The 24,970-nt window shown below is 51.8% G+C and overlaps 2 protein-coding genes across 2 annotated transcripts in view; both read right to left on the bottom strand.

Moving 5' to 3' along the window:
* Positions 1–2,353: 2,353 nt before the first annotated feature.
* Positions 2,354–8,026, bottom strand: GRWD1 (glutamate rich WD repeat containing 1). The gene is made up of 7 exons (XM_057713659.1): positions 7,828–8,026; positions 7,509–7,626; positions 7,206–7,368; positions 5,133–5,346; positions 4,860–5,002; positions 4,489–4,686; positions 2,354–3,360 (listed from the first exon to the last, which is right to left on the bottom strand). The coding sequence occupies exons 1-7, from the start codon at positions 8,012–8,014 to the stop codon at positions 3,043–3,045; spliced, it is 1,341 nt and encodes a 446-aa protein (XP_057569642.1). The 5' UTR covers positions 8,015–8,026; the 3' UTR covers positions 2,354–3,042.
* A 1,128-nt stretch (positions 8,027–9,154) lies between these two features.
* Positions 9,155–24,970, bottom strand: part of GRIN2D (glutamate ionotropic receptor NMDA type subunit 2D) — a 31,518-nt gene continuing 15,702 nt past the window's right edge. The window contains exons 10-12 of the mRNA XM_057711353.1: positions 12,023–12,210; positions 11,604–11,836; positions 9,155–11,433 (exon numbers count right to left, since the gene is read on the bottom strand). Of these exons, the coding sequence (XP_057567336.1) occupies positions 10,102–11,433; positions 11,604–11,836; positions 12,023–12,210 (1,753 nt within the window). The 3' untranslated portion in view covers positions 9,155–10,101. The remainder of the gene's footprint in view (positions 11,434–11,603; positions 11,837–12,022; positions 12,211–24,970) is intronic.

Genomic DNA, 24,970 nt, shown 5'->3' with positions numbered 1-24,970 from the left:
TGTTCAGTGCCCACGATGGGCCCCAGCTCTTTTTTCGCTCTCAGCTATTTTGGATGTTAGAGGTTGTTCTTCCAAAAAGGGGAAACCAAGGCTGGTCGCTGGAGGGGGCAGGTCTGAGGTCAGAATCCAGGCTCTGAGTTCGACATTTGCAGCCTTCTCCTGCCTGGAAGTCGCCACTACGCACCAGTCCTCTCTCAGGGGCCACCTGATGACATGTTGGGGAAGGTGGGTGGTGGGCGGGGCCTCCGCACACCCATTCACCCATCTCTGAACACAACCCATGGGTGTGGGGACTTTTCTTCTCACAGTAAAGCAAACCGAGGTGCTGAGGCCTGTCCCTCGTCCCAGGTCCCTCAGCCAAGAAACAGCAAACCCCAGACTCCCATCCAGCCTTCTCGGTGCCAAAGCCTGAGTGACAGACCAGACCACAGACAATTTAATCGTACATTCCTGTTTCCTGAGCACCTGTGTCCCGGACCTTGCCAAGCTCCTCAGACACCTGCAGCCCACCCACTGGGCTCCACCAGACCCCCCCCCCCCCCCCCGCTCACCTTGGCTGCTCAGGATGCTGGGAGATCAAGATCATCGCCCTGGTCCACAGGTTGGGGAGCAGGCTCAGAGACCTGGCCAGACCCACGAAGCACCAGGGGTGGGCTGCCGGTTTGGGTCCTGAGCCTTTCCGACCCAGGACTCTGCTTTCCTAAATCCTCTCGTGCCACCCTCAGCCCCGCGAGGCAGATGTGATCTTGTCCATTCCACAAAGCAGATGGGGGCCTTCACCTCCAGGGGGTCCCATCTGCGTCTAACGTGGCCCAGTTCACAGGTGGCACGTGGGACACGGCCTTCGGGCACACACACCTGCCACCAGCACCGGCAGGATCCAAGGGAAGAGGACCCAGAGCCTGAAGCCCTCCCCCCACCTCCCCCTGACCTGGGAGAGCAGCTTAATGTTTCCATATAAAGGCGACACGGGGCTTAAGGTGCATCAACTCTGTGTCAAAGTCACTGTCTAATCTGGGGCTAAGCCCCGCCCCAGGTGCCTCCCCCCCCCCCCCACAGAAGCACTTTCACACCCTCCCTGAGACCCTGGCTGTGTCCCCCTCCCCGCCCCGCTAACCCCCTCCAACCAGTGGGGTCTGGGCAGCAGGATGGAGGGCAGAGATTGACAGGAGGGGATGTGAGGCAGAGGCTGAAGAAAGACAAAGGTACGGAGGCTCGGAGACAGGCAGGGGGAGGGCGTGTGGAGCGGCAGCCCTGAGAAGGAGGGAAGGACAGAGACCCCACAGGGGTCACAGGAACCCAGAGGGGACAGAGGCCTGGAGAGAGAGGGGGACAGAAAAGAGGCAGGCAGACTAGCAGCAACTGAGCAAAGAGAAGTGGAGATCGCGTCTTAGGCAACGGAAAGATGGGAGTTGTGGCGACAAAGCCAGGTGGGAGGGAGATGGGACAAGACAAGACACAGGATGGGGGGGAGGGGGAGACAGTGAAAAAAGGCCAAAAATGGAGATGGGCTCAGAGTTGGAGGCACCAAACCTGGGTGGGGGAGATTGCTCTGGAGCTGGAATCTGTCACAGAGGAGGGGACAGCAAGGATGGGGTGGGGGCACACGGCCCAGCAAGGAAGATGGTGGCGGAAGGGGCTGGGACAGCTCTCAAAGCCAGGATGCCCGCCCCGGGGGGCTCTGTGCGGAGGCACGTACCTGGTGGGGCAGCCCACCCCCATGCCCTCTGCCGGGGGCTCCTCCGCTCAAGCCAAGGGGAGGCCTGTGTGGGTGCTGAGGTGCTGCAGTCCGTCCTCGGCCCCAGGGGCCTTGTGCCGGGCACCCGACCTCTATGTCCACAGGCGGATCAGAGGCCTGGCCTGAGGTGGGGGGGCAGGGGGTGGGGCCAGCTCAGAGCCGCAGAGGGGGAGCCAGGGAGGACGGCCAGGCACGGCAGCTGGGCTGCAGCCCAAGCAGGCTGGAGAGGAGACGGTGGCGGAGGAGACACACAGAGGAGGTGGCATGGAGACTGGGTTTGGGGGCCAGGAGATGCTGGAAGATGGGGACACAGATGAGGAAACAAATGGTGAGAAAGCCATCATGAGGGCAGTGGTGGAACGACGAGAGATGGGGGGCTCCCCGATTCCACCTGCGATGAAGCCTTAAAAAGCTGGGGGGCACACCTGAGATACCTCCCCCCACCCACAGACCTAGAGTGAGTTCCAGATGGAACAAAATACAGGGAAGGCAGAACCAGATGGCACCCAGTGGATTGAGGGTTGGACCCGGTGGCCTACGGACAGCCTGGTGCCAGGTCCTGCCCCCTCCTCCCGTTTCCTCATGAGGCAGCGGCCGGAAGGAAGTCTCACACGCTTCAGGCCTCATCCTGGTCCTTTATCGGCTCTCAGGAGCCCCGTTTCCTCCCTGCACAGTGCCTGCCTTTGGGAGGAGGGGAGAAGGCCCTACACGGCCTCTCCCTGGGAAGTCGTGGCAGGAAGACAAGGGCCAAACCAAATTCTGCTAGAGGAACCCACCCCTCAAATTTGGTCCAGTGACTGTAAAGCACTCGAGTTCCCTGGGGGCACCAGTGGCAGAGAGGTCAAAGGGTCAAGCCAAGGGCCGCAGCTGACAAAATATCCACAGCAACACAGGCCACACCAGGCCCATCTGGGAAAAAAAGCCAATGGAGTCTTCTGACAGGTGGGGGTTGCTGGGCTGAACCAAATTTTGGGGTAGAAGGGGTCACTGGAGTCAAACCTAGTGGTTTTTATAGGGGCGTGGCTCAAACCAAGTCCTCTGGTTGGAGGAGTCATGGGAGCAAACCAAGTCCTAGTTTTAGAGCCACGAATCAAACCACATCCTTTGGCAAGAGGGGCACTGGACCAAACCAAGTCCTTTCAAAGAACAATAAGTCAAACAGAATCCACCATGGCGGCCAAGGGGCCAAACGAAGTCCTTCTGGAAAAGCACTGGCCAACAGATCTGAATGAGTCCCTTCCAGGGGAATGAACTTGAACTTCAGTTCCCAAGTGGAGGACCAGATAGACGTGGGCCGGCCGGCCTCAGACACTGATGGTGCGGAAGACGGTGAAGCCCGACAGGGCAGTGCTGACCAGGACCCCAGGGCACTGCGGGTGCCAGTGCAGCTCCTTCAAGTCCATCTCGCCCTGGTGCACGAACAGCAGCTGCTGGGGGAGGTCCGCCAGCCCGGGGTCAGCCTCCGAGTCGCCGGCCTCGGGGTCCCGCTCCACTGCCAGGTCCCACTGTGTGATCTGGTTGTCTGCGCCCGAGGCCGCGAAGACCCCACTGTCCTGGGGGTGCCACTCGACGGAGGTCACGGGGGCCACATGCTGCTTGAAGGTGGCCACTGGGGAGCCAGACTATGGGAAGATGGGCGTCAGGGCCTCTGAGCCCCTCAGCCTGACTCCTGGGGTGGGCCAGGCAGAGCCCCCCAGCCCTCTCCAGCCTTAGGGTTCAGCCAGGGCTCCACCCCTTGTGCCCCCACAAACCCAGGTTCTCTCAGAGGGACAGAGGGCAAAGTACAGCTGGTAATAAAGGTGTGATGTCCCAGGGGCTGCTGGGGGTTGTGGTTTCACCTGCAAAGAAGCCCCTCCCAGCTCCAGCTCACAAAACCCCCACTCTTGCTCCTCCCTGGACCTGCCTCAGTTTCCTTTCCTATAGAAGGAAAGTATGGTTCTGCAAGTGCTCTCCCCGCTGACTCTAAAGGGGGCAGAAACGTGACTCCCAGCCTCCAGGGAGAGTGGATGCAACGAACGAGACGTTTACTAAAGCGAGGGTGCTGGTAGGGACGGTGTCTCTCTAATTCGGAGAAGTGGTTCCAGCGTCCCAATGGCCAATCAACCTGGCCGTCTGACCTGGCCATGCACCTGCCTAGGGGGCTGGAATCCATTTCTAAAAGCTTCCCCAGGGCTGATTCTGTAGAACTCGTTACATTGGAGGGAGTAAAAAGACAACCCTGGGGAGGCCCAGAGGTGTATGAAGTCATGGTTTTGTGCAGAGGGAGGCCAGGAGCTGCGACTTCTCCTGCCCGGGGTCCCTCTCAGCTCTGCAGAGTCAACGCTTAGCTGGGCGGTGACCTCCTATCTGTTCCCGTCCCTTCTGGGCCTCAGTTCCCAATCCCCCAAAAATGAGTGAGCTGGGCTCTGTTCTCAGCTGAATCTTTGAAATCCACTCAAAGAAAAACGACAATCTCCTGAAGCCCTTGAGCCCCTGGGCAGAGCAGCCCGCACACGGCTCCCCAGGGAAAGATGGGAGTTACAGGCTCCGCCACCGCCCAGCCCCTTCCCTCGTGTCAAGCTGGTAGGGGGAGCCACCCCACAGTAGCCCCAAGCCTCCCTCTCGCTGAGCCTGTTTCCTCATCTGGACCCCAATGCACAGGGCCTCCCCAGCTCTGGTGTATAAACCATCCCAGGAGAGAAAACCCACAAATCCTAGCAGCCGCTGGGAGCAGGAGCCTCCCCGCCCCAGGGGCCCAGCTGGGACAGTACCTTGAACTGCCGCAGGTCCCAGACCTTGAGGGCTCCGTCATCCCCGCCGCTGAGCAGGAAGGGCTCCCGGCGGCTCCAGTTGATGACGTTGACGTCCCCATCGTGGGCGGTGGCGGTGGTGAGCATGCAGGCCTTGCTGGGGGCTGCCCGGATGTCCCAGATGCGGATGGAGGCATCGGCTGAACAGGAGGCAAATACCTGGACAAGGCAGAGTCGGAGGGACCCTGGTGTACCCCCGCCCCACCCTGGAGACTGGGGACCAGTGGCGGGCTACCCTCTCTTTTAGTGACCTCCTCATTAGGACCTGCCCCCAATCCCCTCCACCCCCCACCCCCAAGACCCTGGAGTCCAGACCCCCAGCCCTCCCTCACCGTGTCCTCCGTCGGGGACCACTGCAGGTCCTCCACGGAGCATGTGTGGCCCACAAATGGCCGCTGGTCCACGTGCCAGGAGCCGCCATCCGTAGGCGTCCAGAGGTGGATGTTCTTCTGACAGTCACCGGTCAGCAGGCGCCCTGGGAAAGGGAGTCGGGACATGACCTCGTCCCACCTGCCCAAGACTCACTCTCACCTTAGCACCCACACCTGCTGCAGACCCTGCTCCCACCCAGCCCTCGGGACCAACTGCGCACCCCAAGGACTCACCGGGCACACGAGGGGACCAGTCGAGCGCAAAGCCCTCGCCCATGTGGCCAGAGAAGGCAAAGATTGGCTTCACACGGGCCTGCTCATCCCGGAGGAAGGTCGCCAGGGCCTGGGGGTCGTCCACCACCTGCAGGAGCCGCCGCAGAGCGTACACCTCCACCTGGCCCTTCTCTGACCATACCCCAGCCACCGGCTCCTCACCCAGCCATGACACCTGCAGGGGAGGGAGAAAGGGAGGGGAGGTGAGAGGGACAGGAGGCGCAGGGTGGCGACCACGGCCCCTAGCATTCCAGAGAGCCAGAACTGCAGTTCCTCAGACCCGCCTCCCACCCAGGGCTGCGACTACAACTCCCAGAAACCTTTGCGGGACTGGAATCATAGATGCAAGAGCAGCTTGGTACCTGGGACAACTCCCCACTCTGTACTAGAGATGATAGTGGAGGAAGGACAAAACTCCTTCCAGACTCCCAGGAATCCAGGCTGTTATTACACCAGCCCCTGAAAGGATGCTTAGGCTCCTGGTCTCTGTAATAACCCTATAAGTGTAGGCAGGTCACAGGCATCAGTTTCTGGACCTCTCTGCCTCAGTACGTTTGCTCACTAGGAGACGTCACTGATGCTACTACTTAAGTCACCCTTCCCTGCATTCCTGTACTGGCCTCCTCACAGGACTCTGTCCTCCTGCCCTTGCCTCCCTGCAGTCTATTCTCATTACAGCAGGCAGAGGGACCCCTTTAAAACAAAAGTCAGATCCCATCCACCCTTTGCTCTAAATCCTCCAATGGCTCCCAGGTTCTCCCCAAGTAAAACCCAAGTCCTTACAATGGCCTCCAAGGTCCTAAACAACCCGTCTCCTCCCTGCCCATCTGCCAAATCTTGTCACTCTCCCCTTCATCCATCTAGCACTGTTCTCCCCAGCTTCCCTCAAAACTCCTCAATCAGTCTGCCCCAGGGCCTTTGCACTTGTTATTCCCTTGCCGGCAAACCTCTTCCCACAGATATCCTTGCCTCACTCCCTCACTTCCTGTGGGTCTCTATTCAATATTCAAATGGCACCTTATCCGTGAATGCTTCCATGACCACACTATTTAAAATAGCAACCCCAGGACTTCCCTGGTGGTCAAGCAGTTAAGACTCCAAGTTCTCAATGCAGGGGGCCTGGGTTTGATCCCTGGTCAGGGAACTGAGATCCCAGGAGACGCAACTAAAGATCCCGCATGCTGCAATAAAGATCTTGTGTGTGGCAACTAAGACCCAGCGCAGCCAAATAAATAAATAAATATTTTTAAAAAAGTGTAGTATCAGAGAAAACACTGACACACAGTTCAATGGAATAAAGAGTTCAGAGACAGACCCACTAATATATGGTTAATTGATTTAAAAATAAATAAGATAAAAGAGCAACCCCATTCCAGAAGACCCTGACTCTCTTATGCTGTTTCGTTTTTTTCCACAGCACTTAGCACCTTTGGACATATACACGTATGCTTAGTTTCTTCTTGTTCCCTTTCCCACTGGCATGTATGTTTCAAGGAGCCAGAGACCTTTTGCTCCCTGTTAACTCCCCAGGGTCTAAAACAGTACCTGAAACATGGTCATATTTTAATGGAAACACTTCTGAAGAACTGTGGGCCAAGCACTGCTCCAAGTGCTATGCATACGGCATCTCATTTAATTCTCACATCAACCTGATTAGAAGCGGCTGTAACTCTGAAGCACAAAAGTAACCCCACAGCCCAGAAGAGTCCCTGAGCAATAGCAGAAAACATCTCTCTCATTTTACAGCCAAGTGTCGTTTCTAGACACCTGAAATAACTGTTTCAGTTACTGAAATAACAGTTTTCGTTATCCCATTTTATCCTCACATCAGCCCCACCAGGTAAGCTTTGTAACTCTCACCGTTCTACAGAAAAGGAAAGAACATTAAGAAATAGCCCTATAGCATCTAGCACACAATGACAATTACCGTAATACATAAAATTATGTGGCAGATGCTTTTCTAAAAGCTGAAGGGCATGGATGTCGGGGGTGTGCTTCAGAGAATGTAGGGCAAGCTCCTGGGGCTGTATTTACCCGAACTCTGTTGATGCCGCCATAGTGAGGCACCATGGCCAGCTCCAGCTGAGGCTTGCGCTCTTCTTCATCCTCTTCATCGTCCTCTTCCTCCTCCTCATCGCTGCCCTCGGATGGCGGGGGCTTTGTCCCATGCAGATTATGCATGCGAAGCACCATCAATCTGCGGGAGGTGTGAGATGAATGAGACACCGGGTGCCAGGATCCTTAGGAAGGAGGGAGGGAGGAGGCTGGAAACCCCGACTTCTGGATCCCGAGGAAGAGAGACCAGGCGGTTCTGGGAAAGCCTCAGTTCTTACTCACCTGTTGCTTTGGGCGCTCTCAGCCTGGGTCCCAGCACACAGATAAAGTGTCAGAGGAAGCTCAGTCCGGTTGTCTCCCAGGTGATCCCGGACTATGTCGAAGCTGAGACAGGGAGCACCTGGGGATGGAAGGAGTTGGACAATTAGGATGGGACACAGGCATCCCAGCCCTCTTGAGTGTGACGGCAACCCTCTTAGACCCCCAATCTTCTCTTTCAGAGCGCCTCTTAAGTTAAAGGCTCAAGAGCAACTCCTCTCAGGACCCAGGATGCCTATCCCCTCCTTCCTCTGGACCCAAGAGCCCGAGCGCCCAGCCCTACCAGTCTGTGCTCGGTGGTACAGCACGTAGGCCTCCTCGTCCATGACCAGCTCCTCTCCTTCACGCAGCGGCGGTCCCCGGCCGGGTAGGTAGACCTGGGCCGGGCCCTTGGACTCCGCGTCTTGGGACTCGGCCTCCATAGGCTCCCCGGTTTCACACGTGCGCCGCCGACCCTTGCGCGCAGCCATCTTCGGAGCCTCTTGTTGCCGGCGCGAGGTAAGAGCGTCACTTCCGGGTTGCACTTTCCTGCCTATGAGGATCCTCCCTACTGCGCGGTTACCTTGGAAACCTCCTGGTTTACCAATTAGAGAGGGCGATGGGGAGGCGGGGGGCGGGGTGGGTGAAGAAGAGCTAAGGTAACTGCATACTGGCCTGGCTACCCGGGCCTGCAGATCCCAGGAAACTATACCCTCCCCGTGACTTTGGGGCGCTTTACCGCAGAGCACCGGCAAGGCCTCCTGGGAGTTGTAGTTCTGCAGGAGGCCTGTTTTCCCCATCAACTAGAGGATCTCCGAGCCCCGACTCCATCTTCTACCTTTGACTCCCAGTGCTTTTTCACTTAATTAAGTATTCGTGTATGCAAATAAGCGCTCTTACTGGCAAGGAGAGTAGGTTTCTGCTCCCTGCGGACCGATAAAGCCCGTTTCTTTTCCCCTCCCTGTTATGAAGGCTTAAATTTACTTCAAAGTGCTTAAGTGTAGACGGGATGATATGTGTAAATTAGCTGGTTGAATCTACCCTCCAGGGGCAGTCAGTTGCCTAACCAGGCATTCACGTCGCAGCTCCGGTCAGCAAGCACTTAATCAGAAAGTCCACCCTCTGGAGGCAGCTATTACAAGTACTTCCGCTCTTTTCATTGCCCCTCAGCACCAGGGGTTTGGCTAATTGGCATAATGAAATGTTAGAAATAGGTTCTCATTGGTGAAATTAACGGAATTCAAGATTTGTGGAATGGCTGGGGTATAATAGACACTCGCCTCGCTTGCATGAACAGGATATTAAGAACCTAGCAAGCCTCATTGCCTGTTGCCATAGGAATGCGACCCTAGACTTGATCCTAAAATGTTTTGATCCCAGATCTTTCTTGAGTTCTCTGTCCCGCCTTCTTCTTCCACCCCCACCCCTTCTCAGCCCTTCTCTTCTTAGGGTCTTTTGTCACCGCCTCTTTCTGAGTCTACCTCCCACTTCCCTCCAGGGTCTCTGTTCTTGCTTCAATTCTCTTTCTGCCTCCTCTTACTCTGTGGGACTCTTCTGTTTCTATTTCCTCCAGAGAAGTCTGAGGGGGACTAAGAGACAGACACGGAGCTCACACTGGGCCTTGAGGAGGCATAAAAACATGGTTTATTCCAAACACTGCAATGTGGGACAGGAGAGTGGGAAGGGAGGTTGGTGGTGAGTGTGGACTCCCAGACCCCTCCCTTCCACAGCCCAGCTCCAGACCCGGCTGGAGATCTGGGAAGAGGAGGCTTTTGAGGGGCTGCTGGGTCTTCACTGAAAGGTCGCAAATAAGGATTGGATTTGGAGAGGATGTAGTTGGTGGCACCCGGGGCTGGTAGTGTGGTGCGACAGGGTGGGAAGTTTTGGCCTGATGGAGGTTGGGATCAACGCTGGGGCCGTGGAGGCGGGGCTTCCGTTGGGGGCGTGTCCTAGGTCAAAAGAGGGGAAAGCTACCCAAGGTGGAAAAGGAGGAGGTGGGGGGTGTCACGGTTTGACGTCGAGGGTCACAGTCTGGTCGGGGCACAGTCTGGGGCTCGGGTCACAGTTTGGGGTCAGGGGTCACAGTCTGGGGTCGGGGTTTCTGTGTGGCGGGGCCAAGGTCTGGGGTCACAGTTTGGCGAACGCGTCTCACAGTTTTGAGTCCCGATGGATGAAAGGTTAAAAACGGGCTTCCCCGGAGGCGTGGCTGGGGCCGGGGAGCTGCACAGTGATGTGGGGGCCACGGCCCCAGGCGTGGGGGTGGGACGCGGGCGTGGCGTGACCCCACCACCTCCCGTCCCATCTGGTGACGTTAAAAAGCCCTTGTCGGGTTTAAAAAAAAGTCCAGTGGGCTCCGAGACCCCCACCCCTTGCTCCCAGGCTGGGTGAGATCTGAGGGACCAAATCCCCTCCGGCTCGAGGTGCCCCCATAGAGAGGGGCTCAGGACGCTGCTCCAGGCGGGGTCCGGCCAGTTCCATTTTCTTCCTTCTCAACCCATGCGGGTCCTGTCAACCCCGCGTGCCCCCTCGGGCTGTGGCCCGCGCTGACCGAGGGGGCGGCGGGGCCCCCCAGACCGCGTCATACCTCGGACTCGAGGCTGGAGAAGTGCGCCGAGCCCCGGCGGGTACCCAGGTCCCCGCCCCGGTGTCTCCGGTGAGGCGCGGCGGGCAGCGGCGGCCCCCAGTGCGCGGCGTGCGGACACCGGCGCGCGTGGCGGGAGGGCCCGGTGAGCCTGCGCGCGGGGGCGGCGCGGGGACACGAGCTGAGGTCCTCGAGCGATCGCGAGGTGGGCGCGGGCGGCGGGAGGTCCCAGCCCCCCGCGGCGCGCCGGTGCCGGTGGTGGTGCGGCGCGGCAGCGGCGGGCGCACGGTGCGAGGCCCGCGGGCGGTGAGGATGCGGCCTCGGGCACCCGCAGCGGGCCCGACGCCGGGGCGGGGGCCCCGCGGCCCAGGGTGGAGGCGGCGGCGCCCACCAGCCGCCGTCCAGGCCGTCGTGTGAGCAGCTGAGATGGCGCGGCGGCGGCAGCAGCTCCAGGCTGGCGCAGTGGCGACAGTGCCAGGCGGCGGGGCCGCTGCGCGGGGGCAGGTAGTCCCAGCTGCCGGCGCGCCAGCCCCCGAGCTTGTCGACCGACCAGTAGCGGCCAGGCGGCGGCCCGAGGCGCTCGGCGTAAGGGTAGGGGAAGTCGGCGAACCACCAGGGCTCCAGGCCGCCCAGCGACGCGCCACCCAGGCTCTCCGAGTCCTCCGAGTCCGACGGCGACGGCTCGAGGTCAAGGTAAGGGCAGGGGGGCGGCGCGGCGCGGCAGGGGGGCGGCGCGGCCTGGGCTCCGCCGCCCGCGCACCCGGCCCCGCCCGCGCCCCCTGCGCCGGGGCCCAGCAGGGGCTGGCTCTCGGGGTCCGAGCGCGGCCAGCGCGTGGGCGCCGGCGGGCTCTCGTCCTCGAAGGCCAGGCGGCAGAGCGGCGGCCCGACGGCGGCGGCCGCGGCTGCCGGGGGCGCGGGCGGCGACGGGAAGCCAGGGAAGGCGCCGGCGGGGGGCTCGGACGGCTCCTTGTCGCGCACGATGGCGAAGTAGGAGGGCGGCGGCTTTTGCGGAGGCTGCGAGGCCGGAGGAGAGAGCGGGCGCCCCGTCGCGCCCCGGGGCGCAGCGCGCGCCTCGCCCACACCCAGGCCCTGCGGCTCGATGGGGCCGTAGTAGCGGTGGAAGCCGTCGGCCAAGCCCGCGCCCCCCGGCGGCCCTGCACCTTTGGCGCGGCGCCAGCGGTCGACGGCGGCGCGCTCGCGGGGCACGTAGGGCGCGGGGCCGGGCGCGGGCCTCGCCGTCGGGTACGCCGGGCTGGGCAGTGGCTGCGGCGGCGGCGGGGGCTTGGCGGGCGGTGGCGCAGCCTCCGCGCTGCAGCAGCTGTACATGCCCTGCGGGGGCCGCGGGAGAAGCCGGGTCAGCGCGGGATGCTGGGGACCACCTGCCATCCTTCCGTCCCTCCCCCGTCTCCCGCACCTCGACCCAGCTCCCTTCCATTTACAGGCATCCCTGCCTCTTTCCTCCCATCTCCCCCCTTTGGTCTCCTTCTCTCTCCCCATACCCTGGAGAAGGCCAACAGGAAATCCATGCGGTGGGTGGGCCCCAGGCAATGCCGCAGGCGCCAGTACACCAGGTGCTCCCAGGCGAAGACCAGCAGGGAGAGGCCCATGGCCACCAGGAGCATGTAGAAGACGCCTGCCATGTTGTCGATGTCCAGCTTGCTGCTCATCACCTCGATTTTGTCATTGTGGCAGATCCCAGAGAGCCACAGCCGCTCCAGCATCTCGATCTCATCTGGGGACAGGCAGGTGGGACGTCACCTTCCATGGGCACCATCTGAGGACCCTCCTCTCTGATACAGGAGTCTAGGTCCTCAGACCCTGTTATCCGGGTCCTCATCCCCTACTTCCCCAGAACCCAGGGGTCTTTGCCTCCCTTCCCTTCCCCACCGCCTGTAGGCATCTCTGCATGCAGCCGCACCATCCCCCAGGAACTGCAGCAGTGCCAGGTCGATGGGCCGCTTCCAGCGGGAACCCTTGTGCAGGGCGATGCCATAGCCCGTGGTGGCAAAGACCTTGCCGGAGCCGATGGTGACAAGCTTGCAGCCCTCGTCTTTGCGGGCCATGTAGTTGAGCACAGCCGCATCATAGATGAAGGCGTCCAGCTTCCTGTGGGCAGGGGCATGAAGGGCAGAGTCAGTCCCACCCAGATGCCCGAATGGCCAACCCAGAATCCCCCTACCTCCTAATCTCCAACTGCTCCAGATTCTAACTAGTGGTGAACTTCTCAGCAAGTCACTGCACCTTTTTGTGCCTCAGTTTAAGAATCTGTCAAATGGGGACAACAGCAATACCTCCCTTCCAAAGTTGTTGCACGGATAGCCCTCGGAGCAAAGGAAGTGCCGGAGAAATGTTAGCTGTGACTGTTCATGAAATAACTACTTGTCCAATCCTTTCCAGAATCTTCCAAAGAAGTTCCTGTATACTCCTCCATTTTAAAGTGGAGGACCGAAGCTCAGACCGGAGAGTCACAGAAATCATAATAATGTTAACGGTGACTTCTGTTGTGCCAGGCACTGTCCTATCTATGAAAATAATTCAATTCTCCCAACACTCCTACGAGGTGGAAACTATCATCTCCATTATTCAGACCGGGAAACACGGGCCCAGACATGCATCTTAATTTGCTTGGGTTCTCCCTCTAGGCCCTAATTTCTACAATTTGGTGGGAAGATAAGCACAGATACGGAATTAGTGGTTCTCACTGATGAATACATTGTGGCACTCGCCGCATGTCATGTCTTTCCCAACTGCTGCCATTTTACGTTTATTTCTGTGATGATTTGATTAATCTCAGCTTCTTCCACCAAACTGCAAGCCCCTCTAGGGTGTGGTCCAAGACCGTCACATTCCAGGCTGTGACCCAGTCGTTCCTGACACATACAAGGTGGTTGTAGATATTTGCAGAATAAATAAATGAATGGGGGACTTCCCTGGTGGCACAGTGGTTAAAAATCCATCTGTCAATGCAAGGGACATGGGTTTGATCCCTGGTCCAGGAAGATCTCATTGCCGAGGAGCAACTAAGCCCTGCCCCACAACTACTGAGCCTACACTCTAGAGCCCTCGAGCCACAACTATTGAGCCCGCATGCCACAACTACTGAAGCCCGTGTGCCTAGAGCTGGTGCTCTGCAACAAGAGAAGCCACGGCAATGAGAAGCCTGCAGACAGCAACGAAGAGTAGCCCCCACTCACTGCAACTAGAGAAAGCCTGCGCAGCAACAAAGACCCAGTGTAGCCAATAAATAAATAATAAATAAATTTATTTCAAAAATGAATGAATGACTAAAGGAATCAACACTTCTGTGGATTACACACTGCGTAGCTATCCTATGACATAAGGATATGCTCATGATCTGACCTGTGAAGATGTCCAGGGTGTATTAATGAGAAAAAAACCAACTAGTCCTGGAATCCTAGATAGAATGTAGCTCCATAGTTATTTCGTGGGGTGAAATTTTGATCATCTTAACTGTAGACACCAGACTAGTTCTTAGAGGGAGGTATCTGTCTTTTCTAGTCCAACATTGTCCAAAAGAACATTCTGGGATGATGGACATGTTCTATCTGCGCAGTCCAACATGGCAGCCACCAGCCACCTGTGGCTCTGGAGCATTTGAAATGTGATCAGTACGACAAAGGGATGGAACTTTAAATTGTATTTAATTTTAATTAATTTAATTTTTTTCCACTCTGCAGCATTTGGGATTTTAGTTCCCTGACTAGGGATTGAACCTGTGCCCCCTGCATTGGAAGTATGGAGTCTCAACCACTGGACCACCAGGGAAAGTCCCTAATTTAAATTTAAATAGTCTCGGACTGCTCAGGTCTGGGGAAAACAAGAGACATCAGAGCATGTGGCTGGATGCTTGGTGAGGAGAAGGCAAAGGGTCTTCCTGACAAGAATCCATTACCTGGGGACTTCCTTGGTAGCACAGTGTTTAAGATTCTGTGCTCCCAATGCAAGGGGCCTGGGTTTGATCCCTGGTCAGGGAACTAGATCCCACATGCATGCCGCAACTAAGAGTTTGCATGCCACAACTAAGGAGCATGCAAACCGCAACTAAGGAGCCCATGTGCCACAACTAAGGATCCCACGAGAGCCACAGCTAAGCCCCAGAGCAACCAAATAAAAATAAATAACTAAATATTAAAAAAAAAGAGAGAGAACACATCACCTAGAGTCTTGAGTTTGCGTATCTGTTGCTGTAAATACCTCTGTGTCCCCAAACTTTCAGTGAAGCCCTGTCCACACACTCAACACAAGCGCATATAAATGCCTTGTGTGCATGGTTGTTTGCATAGAAATTAAGGAAAAGGACAGAGTTAGTCCTTGCACCCCAACTGGGGAAACAGAGGAGTCCCCAGATTGAATGGATCCAGCTGAAGCAACAACTTGGGGTGGGGCAAAGTATCCAAAGCTCTGGGGAATGAGCAGAAATGTGGGGAGGGCATTCACCACCCCCCAGTTGGAGAATGGGGTTTGAATTCATCTCATATAGATCCTAACAGGCAGCGAGAGCCCAGCTGACACCTGGAAACATACACAGAACATAGGCAAGAAAAATACCACACTGCCTGCGGGCACTGCTGCCTTGTAGGCAAACTATAATTTCTCTCAAGGTGTCTCTTTGTTTAGGAACATGCCCTTGGGGGTGAAAGGTGAATTGTTCCCTGGGTTTTTGTTTGTTTGTTTTATTTTTTTGGCTGCACCACAGGGCATGTGGGATCTTAGTTCCCCGACCAGGGATGGAACCTGTGCCCCCTGCAATGGAAGCTCGGAGTCTTAACCACCACAGGAAGTCTCCATGCCCTGGGTTTACATGGGAAGAACCTGGAGGTTCCTGAGTAAGGCCAAAGAGGAGGGATGGAGGCACTGGGGACTAGATGGAAGGAGCGTCTTCAGGGGTCCTGGGGGTGGGGTGTGTACAAGGGAAAGGTGTGGGAGGAGAGAACGGAGAAGCATTTTAGAGTCAAAAATCAAGATTTCCAGTGGTGCAAAGGTGAGCAGGGCTTTCAGGAAGAGGGGATCTAAGAATGTGCTTTAAATTTACTTGTTGGCTCAGTCATTCTGGGATGTAATGCCTGCCTCCCTTTCCTCACCTCCAACTCCCTATCCCCTCATTGATCCTAAACCTCTAGTAAAACAGCCATGTCTGACAGCCTTTGGGAAAAATACAAATTCCCATCCTGTTGCCAGAGGGATCTTAAGATTTGAGTCAGGTCCCTTCCGTCCTCAGCTCTCTGCCCTTTGCGGGTTCCCCACTTCACTCCCCACAAGGCTCTTTGTCAGAAAACACTCTGACACCCCTCCTTACCACTCTGCCCTCGTCTCCCATGCATGCCTCCCTCATGAAGTCTGCTTCAGCCACCCTGGGCTCTGTGCAGTTCCTGGATTGCTCCAGCCTGCACCTGCCTCAGGGCCTTTGCGCTGGTCGTTCTCTCTGCTGGAATGTCCTTCTCCCAGATAGCTACCTGGCTGTCCCCCTCACCTCCTTCAAGTGTTTGCTCAAAAGGCACCTTACCCGGTACCCTATTTAGTACTGCAACCTGTAGCCTCCTTCCTGGGTCTCCCAGTTTTTGTCCACTTATCTCCTTGTAACTATGAAATGTTCTTAGTTATTAACTTTATCATCCATCTCCCTGCCCCCCCACCCCACTGGAATTGAAGCTCCGTAAAAGAGCGGCCATTGTTTGTCGGGCTCACTGCTGTATCCACTGAGTCTAGAACAGCACCTGACATACAACAGGTGCTTAATAAAGAGCAGTCGAATGAATGAATGAATTCAGGCTAGTTCAAGGCCAGCATTCTGTGTGCCAGTCACTGGAGCTGAGAGGTAAGATTTCATTAACACGGAAAAGATGCCAAGAGGCTTTCCTCCAATGGAAAAAGCCAAGAAGAGAACAGTGTGTACTTTTAGTGAGGAATGTATAAAGATGTGTGTGCATACATGGTTTAATTGATCTGAAAAAAAAAAAAAGAAAAATAATGCTTCCTTTAGGGAAAAGGGACTTGACGTTTCCTTTTTGGCCCCACCTATGTGAGTGAGAAATTAAACCTCTCTCATGGAACGGACTTCCAGAACTGGCTGGGAGGAGAAGCTGTGTTTCTTTATTTCTTTTTAAGGGATGCATTTCGTTTTTCTTTCTGTACGGTTGCTTGCCCTCAGCGGTAGGGTAAGCCCATATTTGGTATGTGAGCCAGCCAAAGCCATGTGAGGCTGCCAGTGCCCTTGTACTTCTCTGTAAGGATGGAATTTTTTAGTTGTCCGTGGCGATAACCATTAGCCATAGGTGGCTATTTGAATCCCAGTTTTAATTAAAATTTAAAATTCAATTCTGTAGTCACACAACCACATTTCAAGTAATCAAGAGCTGCTGGCTATGATATTGGACTGTTCAGATCTAGAACATTTCCATTGACACAGAAAGGGCTATTGGAGAGCGCTGCTCGAGACACAGGTGTCTGTCTTCCAGACTAGAATGGAAGCACCAGGAGAGCAGACTTTGATTTGGACACTGCTATACCCTCAGTGCCTAGCCCACTGCCTGGTGCAAGAAGACCTTAATAAACATTTATTGGATGAATGAATGAATGAGTGCCTTTTGACTTTCATATTGTTAGGGGTATCTTGTCAGGGAGATCATGATTAATTATTTGTTTTCTTTGGTCCTCTCTATTTAATATATATATATGTACACATATTATATATATACATATATATAATATGTATACATATACAAATGTATGCATATCATATATATATGACTAACCCAGGAAAAGAGACTGAAAAATACTGACACTGGGGATTCCCTAACAAAAATAGTCCAGACAGCTCACCCTACAGTGAAGTTCACAGTCAACAACCCTGCTTATGTGCTCACAGGCCCACCACTTCCAGAGCTTTGGATGCCTACTCCCAAATATGAACTGACTACCAAGGATTACTGGACATCAGATAAAGCCTCTAACAAGAAAGATAGAAACAGTGAGTGGCCCAGGTTCAATCCCTGGTTAGGGAACTAAGATCCTACAAGCTGTGTGGTATGGCCAAGAAAAAAGAAAGACGAACGAACGAACGAACGAAAGAGAAAGAAAGAAAGAGAGAGAGAGAGAGAGAGAAAGAAAGAAAGGAAGAAAGGAAAAGAAAAGAAATAAGGGGGGGAGGACTTGGAGGAAACAGTATACAGAGAGGAGAAAATGTAAAAAAAAAACACAACTATCATTAATATCATCAGAGAAACAAGATACTGCAACTTTGAACCATGAATAGGATATTATAAAGTAGGATACTATAAAATTTACAAAATATTAATAAAAATTCAGAGATCAAAAAAGAGTTCTTAGAAATTAAAAATATACTATCAAATGAAAAAGCTTAATACAAGACTGGGAGATAATATTAAAAAAATCTCCCAGGGAGTAGAGCAGAAAGAGAAAGAGTTGAAAAAATAAGAGAGAGAATAAAAGAAATGGAAAGTCCAGGAGGCCCAATATCAAGTTAATAAGAGTTCTAGAAAGAAAGAACAGAGAAATGGAAGGATGGAGGGAATTGTAATTGAAAAAATTCAAGAAAATTTCTCAGAATAAATGAACTTAGGGTATGACTGAAAGGTCCAGTGATGAAAATAGATGAAAACACTTTGCTGAGAATTGTCAGCACACTGAGGACAGGAAAAGAGAAACAGGTCACATACAGGGCTTAGGAATCAGAATGACTTTGGATTTTTCAACTAATAACACTGTAAATTAGAAGACAGTGGAGTAATGCCTTCAAAATTCTGGAGGAAAATGATCTCCAGCCCAGAATTTTATACCCAGCAAGACGGTCCAACAAGAATAAAGATGTTTTCACATATATGTCTCCAAAATGTATCTCCCACGTGCCTTTTGTCAGGAAACTCAAAAGAACATGGGAGCAAAACCCAGGAAGAGTAAGAAATGGGATACAACAGGATCTGAACCAGGAGGGAGGTGAAGGGATCAAGATGGCGGCTATGTACCAGGCTGGAGCAGGCCAGAAGGCCATGTGAGAATCTTCTTTAATAAGATGAATTTAATGGAGTACCTGATGCATCTGAATATATGAAGAAGAGATTCATATAGTTAGTGGAGAATTTGGGTTTGAATTAATTAAGCACCAAGAAAATTCAGCCACTAGGCAACTGAAAAAAAAAAAAAGACAATATTAATTCCAGGAAAAACAAAGAATTGTGTAGGAGAGGACAAGAATCATGGTTTACTACCTGTGGCCCCTATGGGAGCATTTACACAGTCATAACAAGTAAACACCGCACATTCATCTAGCCAGAATCACAATGTGGGAGGCTGGAGTAATTTAAATAAGAGTATGAGTACATGTCTTCCATAGTGAGTAGTGAATGGAAAATGCCTAAAATTGAAAAATCAAGAGGTAGCCATAGAAACATGGTATTGTGAGACAGTGAGATAAATAGCAAAATGATACAATAAATGAGGTAAAAGCAGATTCCTCTGGGGTGGGAGAGTGGAGGGTAGGCAGATAGGGGACTGTTGGTGGTTTTCATTTAAAAAAAAAAAAAATCTTTGAGTCTCCAAACTACGTGGATATATAACTCTGATAAAAATTGGATGAAAAATTAGAAAAAAAACGTAAAAAAGGAATACCAGGGAGAAAAAGAATTCAGTAGAAGCAGGAAATCAGAGCTAGAGGTAACAGTGAGAAACACAGGGGGAACCTTTGTGAATCTGCGAAACTTCTCGGTGAGGAGCACAAGGAGGGTGATTCTGGGCGTCTTGCTGGGTGAGTGAGGTTATGTAGTACAGTGCTTGAGAGGCTGGACTGAGAATTAGACTGCCAGGGTTCAAATCCCGGCTCTGCCCCTCAGCATCTGTAGGGTCTTGCTGTGCCTTAATCTTCTCATCTATAAAATAGGAATAATAATATGCACCTACGAAGAGTTATGAGTTGGACTGTGTTCCTGAAACACTTGTACAAGAATGTTCATAGTAGAATATTCACACTGGAAACAACTCAACATTCATACATTGAAATCCTATCCCAGTGCTTCTGAATGTGATTTTAGTTGGAGAAAGGGTCTTTACAGTGGTGATCAAGTTAAAAACAGGTCATTAAAGTGGGCCCTGGGACTTCCCTGGTGGTGCAGTGGTTGAGAATCCACCTGCCAATGCAGGGGACGTGGGTTCAATCCCTGGTCCCGGAAGATCCCACGTGCCGCAGAGCACCTGAGCCCACACACCACAACTACTGAAGCCCTTGCACCGAGAGCCCATACTCTGCAACAAGAGAAGCCACCGCAATGAGAAGCCCATGCACCTCCACGAAGAGTAGCCCCTGCTCGCTGCAACTAGAGAAATCCCGCGCACAGCAGCGAAGACCCAATGCAGTCAAAAAAATAAAAAATAAAATGAAATAAAAAAAATAAATAAAAGTGGGCCCTGATCCAACATGAACGGTTCTTATAAAAAGGGGGAATTTGGATACAGAGATGTGCACAAAAGGAAGATGATGTGGAAAGACACAGGAAGAAGATGGCCATCTATGAAGCCAAGGAGAGAGGCCTGGGTCCTTCCTTCACAGCCCTTCGAGGGAACCAAGGAGGACCACTAGCCTCTAGAACTGTGAGACAGATAAATTTTTGTTATGGTAGCCCTAGCAAACCAATAATGAACTCGAATGAGTTAGAACAGAACTTGATGTATAATAAACACTATGGTAAATTAAAAAGATTTGGGAATGATACCAAGCCTTGGCAAGGACGTGGAACAAGTGGAACTCTCCTGCACTGCCAATGAGAGTTTAAATTGGTACAACCACTTTGGAAAATGTCTGGCAGTATCTTTTTTTTTTTTTTAATGATTTTTTTTGCTCATATTTTCTTTTTTTGTTTTTGTTTTGTTTTGTTGTTTGTTTTTTTTTAAGCTCTTTATTGGAATATAATTGCTTTATGCTCTTGTACCAGTTTTTGAGATACACCAAAGTGAATCAGCTGTATTTATACATATATCCCCATATCCCCTCCCTCCTGCAACTCCCCCCAACCCTCCCCATCCCGGCCCTCTAAGGCATCACCCATCATCGAGTTGATCTCCCTTTGCTATACAGCAACTTCCCACTAGCTGTCTATTTTACAGTTGGTAGTGTATTTATGTCTATGCTACTCTCTCACGTTGTCCCAGCTTCCCCTTCATCCCCCGCCCCCCCCAATCCCATGTCCTCCAGTCCGTTCTCTGCATCTGCATCAGCAGTATCTTTTGAAACTGAGCAAGACACCTCCCTGTGACCCAGCAGTTCCCCCTGTGGGAATTTACTCAAGAAAAATTAATGTGTATGTCCTCCAAGCACTTGCACAAGAATGTTCATAGTAGAATATTCACACATAGTAGAATATTCACACACCAAATATTCACCAATCAGAAGAATCGAAGAATTCTGATATATTTCTCTACTGGTATACTCAATGGAATGCTGAAATGAAAAAACTTGGTAGTAATGTTGGACAAAGCAAGCTAGACACAAAAACTACTATATACACTGTTACATACACTGTTTGATTCTGTTTATGTGATATTCAGAACCAGGCAAAGCTGACTTACAGTGATAATATACGATGACTATAGGGGCAGAGGGGAACTAGAAATTTTCCATACCTTAACCTGGGTGTGGTCACAGGAATGTATAGATGACCAGTGAGCTTCACACTTAAGAACTGTGTATGGTGGGAGGTAAATTGGTGCAGCCACTATGGAGAACAGTATGGAGGTTCCTTAAAAAACTAAAAATAGAGTTACTGTGTGATCCAGCCATCCCACTTCTGGGCACATATCCGGAAAAGACAAAAATTCGAATTTGAATTCAAAAAGACACATGCATCCCAATGTTCACTGCAGCGCTATTCACAACAGCCAAGACACAGAAACCACCTAAATGCCCGTGAACAGATGAATGGATAAAGATGTAGTATATGTATACAATGGAATACTACTCGGCCATTAAAAAGAGTGAAATAATGCATTTGCAGCAACATGAATGGACCTAGAGATTATTATACTAAATGAAGTGTCAGACAGAGATAAATATCATATGATATCATTTGCATGTGGAATTTTAAAAAATGATACAAGTGAACTTATTTACAAAACAGAAAGACTCACAGATGTAGAAACAAACTTACAGGTTACCAAAGGGGAAAGGGGGGAGGGATAAATCAGGAGTTTGGGATTTGCAGATACACACTACTATATATAAAATAGATCAGGGGCTTCCCTGGTGGCACAGTGGTTAAGAATCTGCCTGCCAATGCAGGGGACACGGGTTTGGTCCCTGGGCCGGGAAGATCCCACATGCCACGGAGCAACTAAGCCCATGTGCCACAACTACTGAAGCCCGTGCGCCCGGAGCCCATGCTCCACACCAAGAGAAGCCACCACAATGAGAAGTCTGTGCTCCACAAGGAAGAGTAGCCCCTGCTCACTGCAACTAGAGAAAGCCCGTGTGCAGCAATGAAGACCCAATGCAGCCAATAAATTAATTAATTAAAAAAAAAGAACATTATTAAAAAAAATAGATCAACAACAAGGGCCTACTGTATAGCACAGGGAACTACAGTCAATATTTTGTAATAACTCATAGTGGAAAAGAATCTGAAAAAGAATATATATATACACACACACATATATATGAATATACACATATATATACATATGTATAACTGAATCACCTTGCTCTACACCTGAAGCTAACACAACATTGTAAATCAACTATACTCAAAAAAAAAAAAAAAAAAAAAGACATGGGATGAAGCCTCAAGCTATTCTTACTTCTTACAGGCTGGGATTGTGGCTGACATTTGGATGAAAAGAGAAATACAGGTATCTCTTGCTCTCTGAACTCAGGGGCAGGATAGGTTTGGATTCATTTTTTTGACATGTGGCGGGTCTGCCTTGCTGGTCACACTCTTGTTGTTCTCCAAAACTCAGGAACCAAGTAGATTCAGGGCATGTGGCTCCCTGCTACCCAAGTCTCAGAATTCTTGCTCTCCAAAGGTAAGGATGAAAAAGACTGGGAATGCGAGGGATGTAGAAGTAGAAGAAAAGAGGAAGACAATCCCCCTGCCTCCCAAGGAAGGGCGTCTCGTGCCCGTGCTCCTGAAGTAGGGATGGGGGAGCAGAACCTAAGAAAGCCGTCCTACTTTGTAGACGAGAAGGAGAGGATCTGGAATTCCCAGGGGCCTTCCCAGAGGGAGGGGCTGAGGAGGACAAAACGGAAGAGGGAAGGGGGGAGAGATGAGTCAGCTGGCTGGCTAGGGAGGATACTCTGGGTTGAGAAAGGACGTGAAAAACTCCCGGGGTGGGGGTGGGGGAGATGGCCAGAGCCCTTTGATGTTTCAGGTTCAAAACCTTCACTATGAAACTTTTGACATTTAGATGATGTAGACCCCGGCCGCCCAATTCGGTAACTACACGTCCCTGGGGCTGTTTTTTGAGCGCTTGAAAAAGTCTGGGCTGAGATGTGTGGTGAGTATAAAATGCACACTGGATTTCAAAAGGTACCGAGGGAAAATTATGTAAAAGGTCGGAACCACTTTTATACTGAATACATGCCGCGATTATATTTTGAATATACTAAGTAAAATATATCATTAATATGAATTTCACCTGCTTCTTTTTCACCTGCCTCTTTTAACATGGCTACTAACAATTTAGAATTACAGAGTAGCTTGCATCCCCTTTCTGCTGGACAGCTCGGGCAGCCGACGCCCTTCACGTTTCCAGTCTTCCTTCCAGCCCACGTAGGCTTGACGTCGGTGGGGGCTTTTGTGGGGATTAAGGGAGAGATGGGCTCCAATTCTGGTTAATAGGCTCCAGAGCTAGAAGACACAGGCCTCCAAGATGGTCCAGAAAGTGAATTCAAGCTGTCAAAGAGGAGCTTGAAGCCAGGGTGACCCTGAGAAGCCCAGGAATTTGCAGAAAGCTTTCAGGAAGGGGGTTGGTGCTAAAGGTATCTAGATACTAAGGGGTGGAAAACTCTAGATGACATCTGGGTGTCGGGGCAAGTACAGGAAGGGATTAAGAACTGGAAGTAGGATGAGGAAAGAAGAGGAGGAGGAAAAGAAGAAAAAAAGAGAAGAAAGGAAGGAAACAACAAAAGAGGTAAAAATAAGAGTTCTAGAACTCTGCTGTGACAGCCACTAGCCAGAAGTGACCAAATCTGAATTGAGATGAGCTGTGATTATAACATTTGAAGTACCCACCCTGCCCCCTGCCAAAACAGTGAAACATCTCGTTATTTCTTTATTTATTTTTGGCTGCTCCTCGCAGCTTGTGGGATTTTAGTCCCTGACCAGGGATTGAACCTGGGCCCTCAGCAGTGAGAGTGCAGAGTCCTAACCCCTGGACTGCTTTGGAACTTCCCATCATTAATTTTGATATTACATGTTGAAATGATATTTTATTGGAGCTACTGGGTTACAGTGTACCATTAGAATTAATATCGCCTGTTTCTTCTAGTGTGGCTACTGGATGCATTTACATTACATATGTAGACCTACTATTAGCACAGGGAACTATATTCAATATCTTGTAGTAACCTATAATGGAAAAGAATCTGAAAAAGAATATATATATATTTATGTATATATATATATAGTTATGTATATATAACTGAATCACTTTGCTGTAACCTGAAACATTGTAAATCAACCATACTTCAATTTAAAAAAATGTTTCATGGGACTTTCCTGGCGGGCCGGTGGTTGGGACTCTGAGCTTCCACTGAGGGGGTGCACTGGTTCGATCCCTGGTTGTGGAATTAGAATCCCACATGATGCCTGTTGAGGCCAAAAAAAAAAAAAAAAAACCACCAAAACAACAACAACAAAAACAAAAACCCATTTCCTATATGTCTGATTTTAAACATAAATAAAATTTAAAATGTTTCATGAATGAAAAAAAATAAAATCACTCATCCACCACTAAAAAAAAGAAAAATATTACGTATGTGGCTCCCCAGCTCTGCTCTAGGAAAAAGGCTGGAGGAAACGTCTGGAAATATGAATAAGGAGGGGGAAAGGAGAGATCTTCACCTTTTACCTTATTATTTTTAACAACGTGCAAGTGTTAGGCAAATAAAACCTTTAAAGAGAAGGGGGATAGGGATCTGGGAAGGGGAAACTGCCTTCATGAAGCCTGGGAATGTGAAGGCAAAAGGCGCCAGGCACAGAGAGAGGGGGTGTCCTCCAGGCCGGGGAGCCCTGGGAAGGGGGCCGAGGGGTCCATCGGGCTTCACGGCTGAAGGAAAGACAGGAGGAAGGGGGTTCTGGAAACGAGCGCGAGGCTTTGTTGCCCACAGGTTCCTGGGCATCTTTGAGAACCTGCGTGGAGTAGGGAGCCACGTGACATGTCCGAACAATTCTAATCAAGACAGAGGGGTGAAAAAGATCTGGCTACGAGGGGCCCCTTCAGGAGTCAGCAGAGAGTGGGGCTGGGGAAAGGTGTCTGGAGGGCAATATAGCTTCTGCCTAACTCGTCCCTCTGATGCTCCCCCTCCGTTCATTCTCCAGAGGGCAGCCAGAGGGGGTGTTTACAAACAGAAATCTGATTACATCCCTCTGCTTCTTAAGATCCCCCTTTCCCATGACTTCTCACTGCCCTCCAAATAAAACCCAGCCTCAGGGCTCACACCCTGTGTTCTACTCTCATTTGCCTTCTAAAATGAGCTCTCCACCCTTCAGCCAGACTGGCTTCTTGCTGTTCCTCCAAGAAACCAAGACCACTCCCGGCTCAGACCCTTTGTCCACCTGGCTAAGGAGGACTCCCTCACCTCCTTCTGGGCTCCACTCCAGTTACCTCCCCGGGGAAGCCTGCC

This window comes from Hippopotamus amphibius, chromosome 16 (assembly GCF_030028045.1).
Source record: "Hippopotamus amphibius kiboko isolate mHipAmp2 chromosome 16, mHipAmp2.hap2, whole genome shotgun sequence".
Classification (NCBI taxonomy): Eukaryota; Metazoa; Chordata; class Mammalia; order Artiodactyla; family Hippopotamidae; genus Hippopotamus; species Hippopotamus amphibius.
This window is presented reverse-complemented; position numbering and strand designations above follow the sequence as displayed.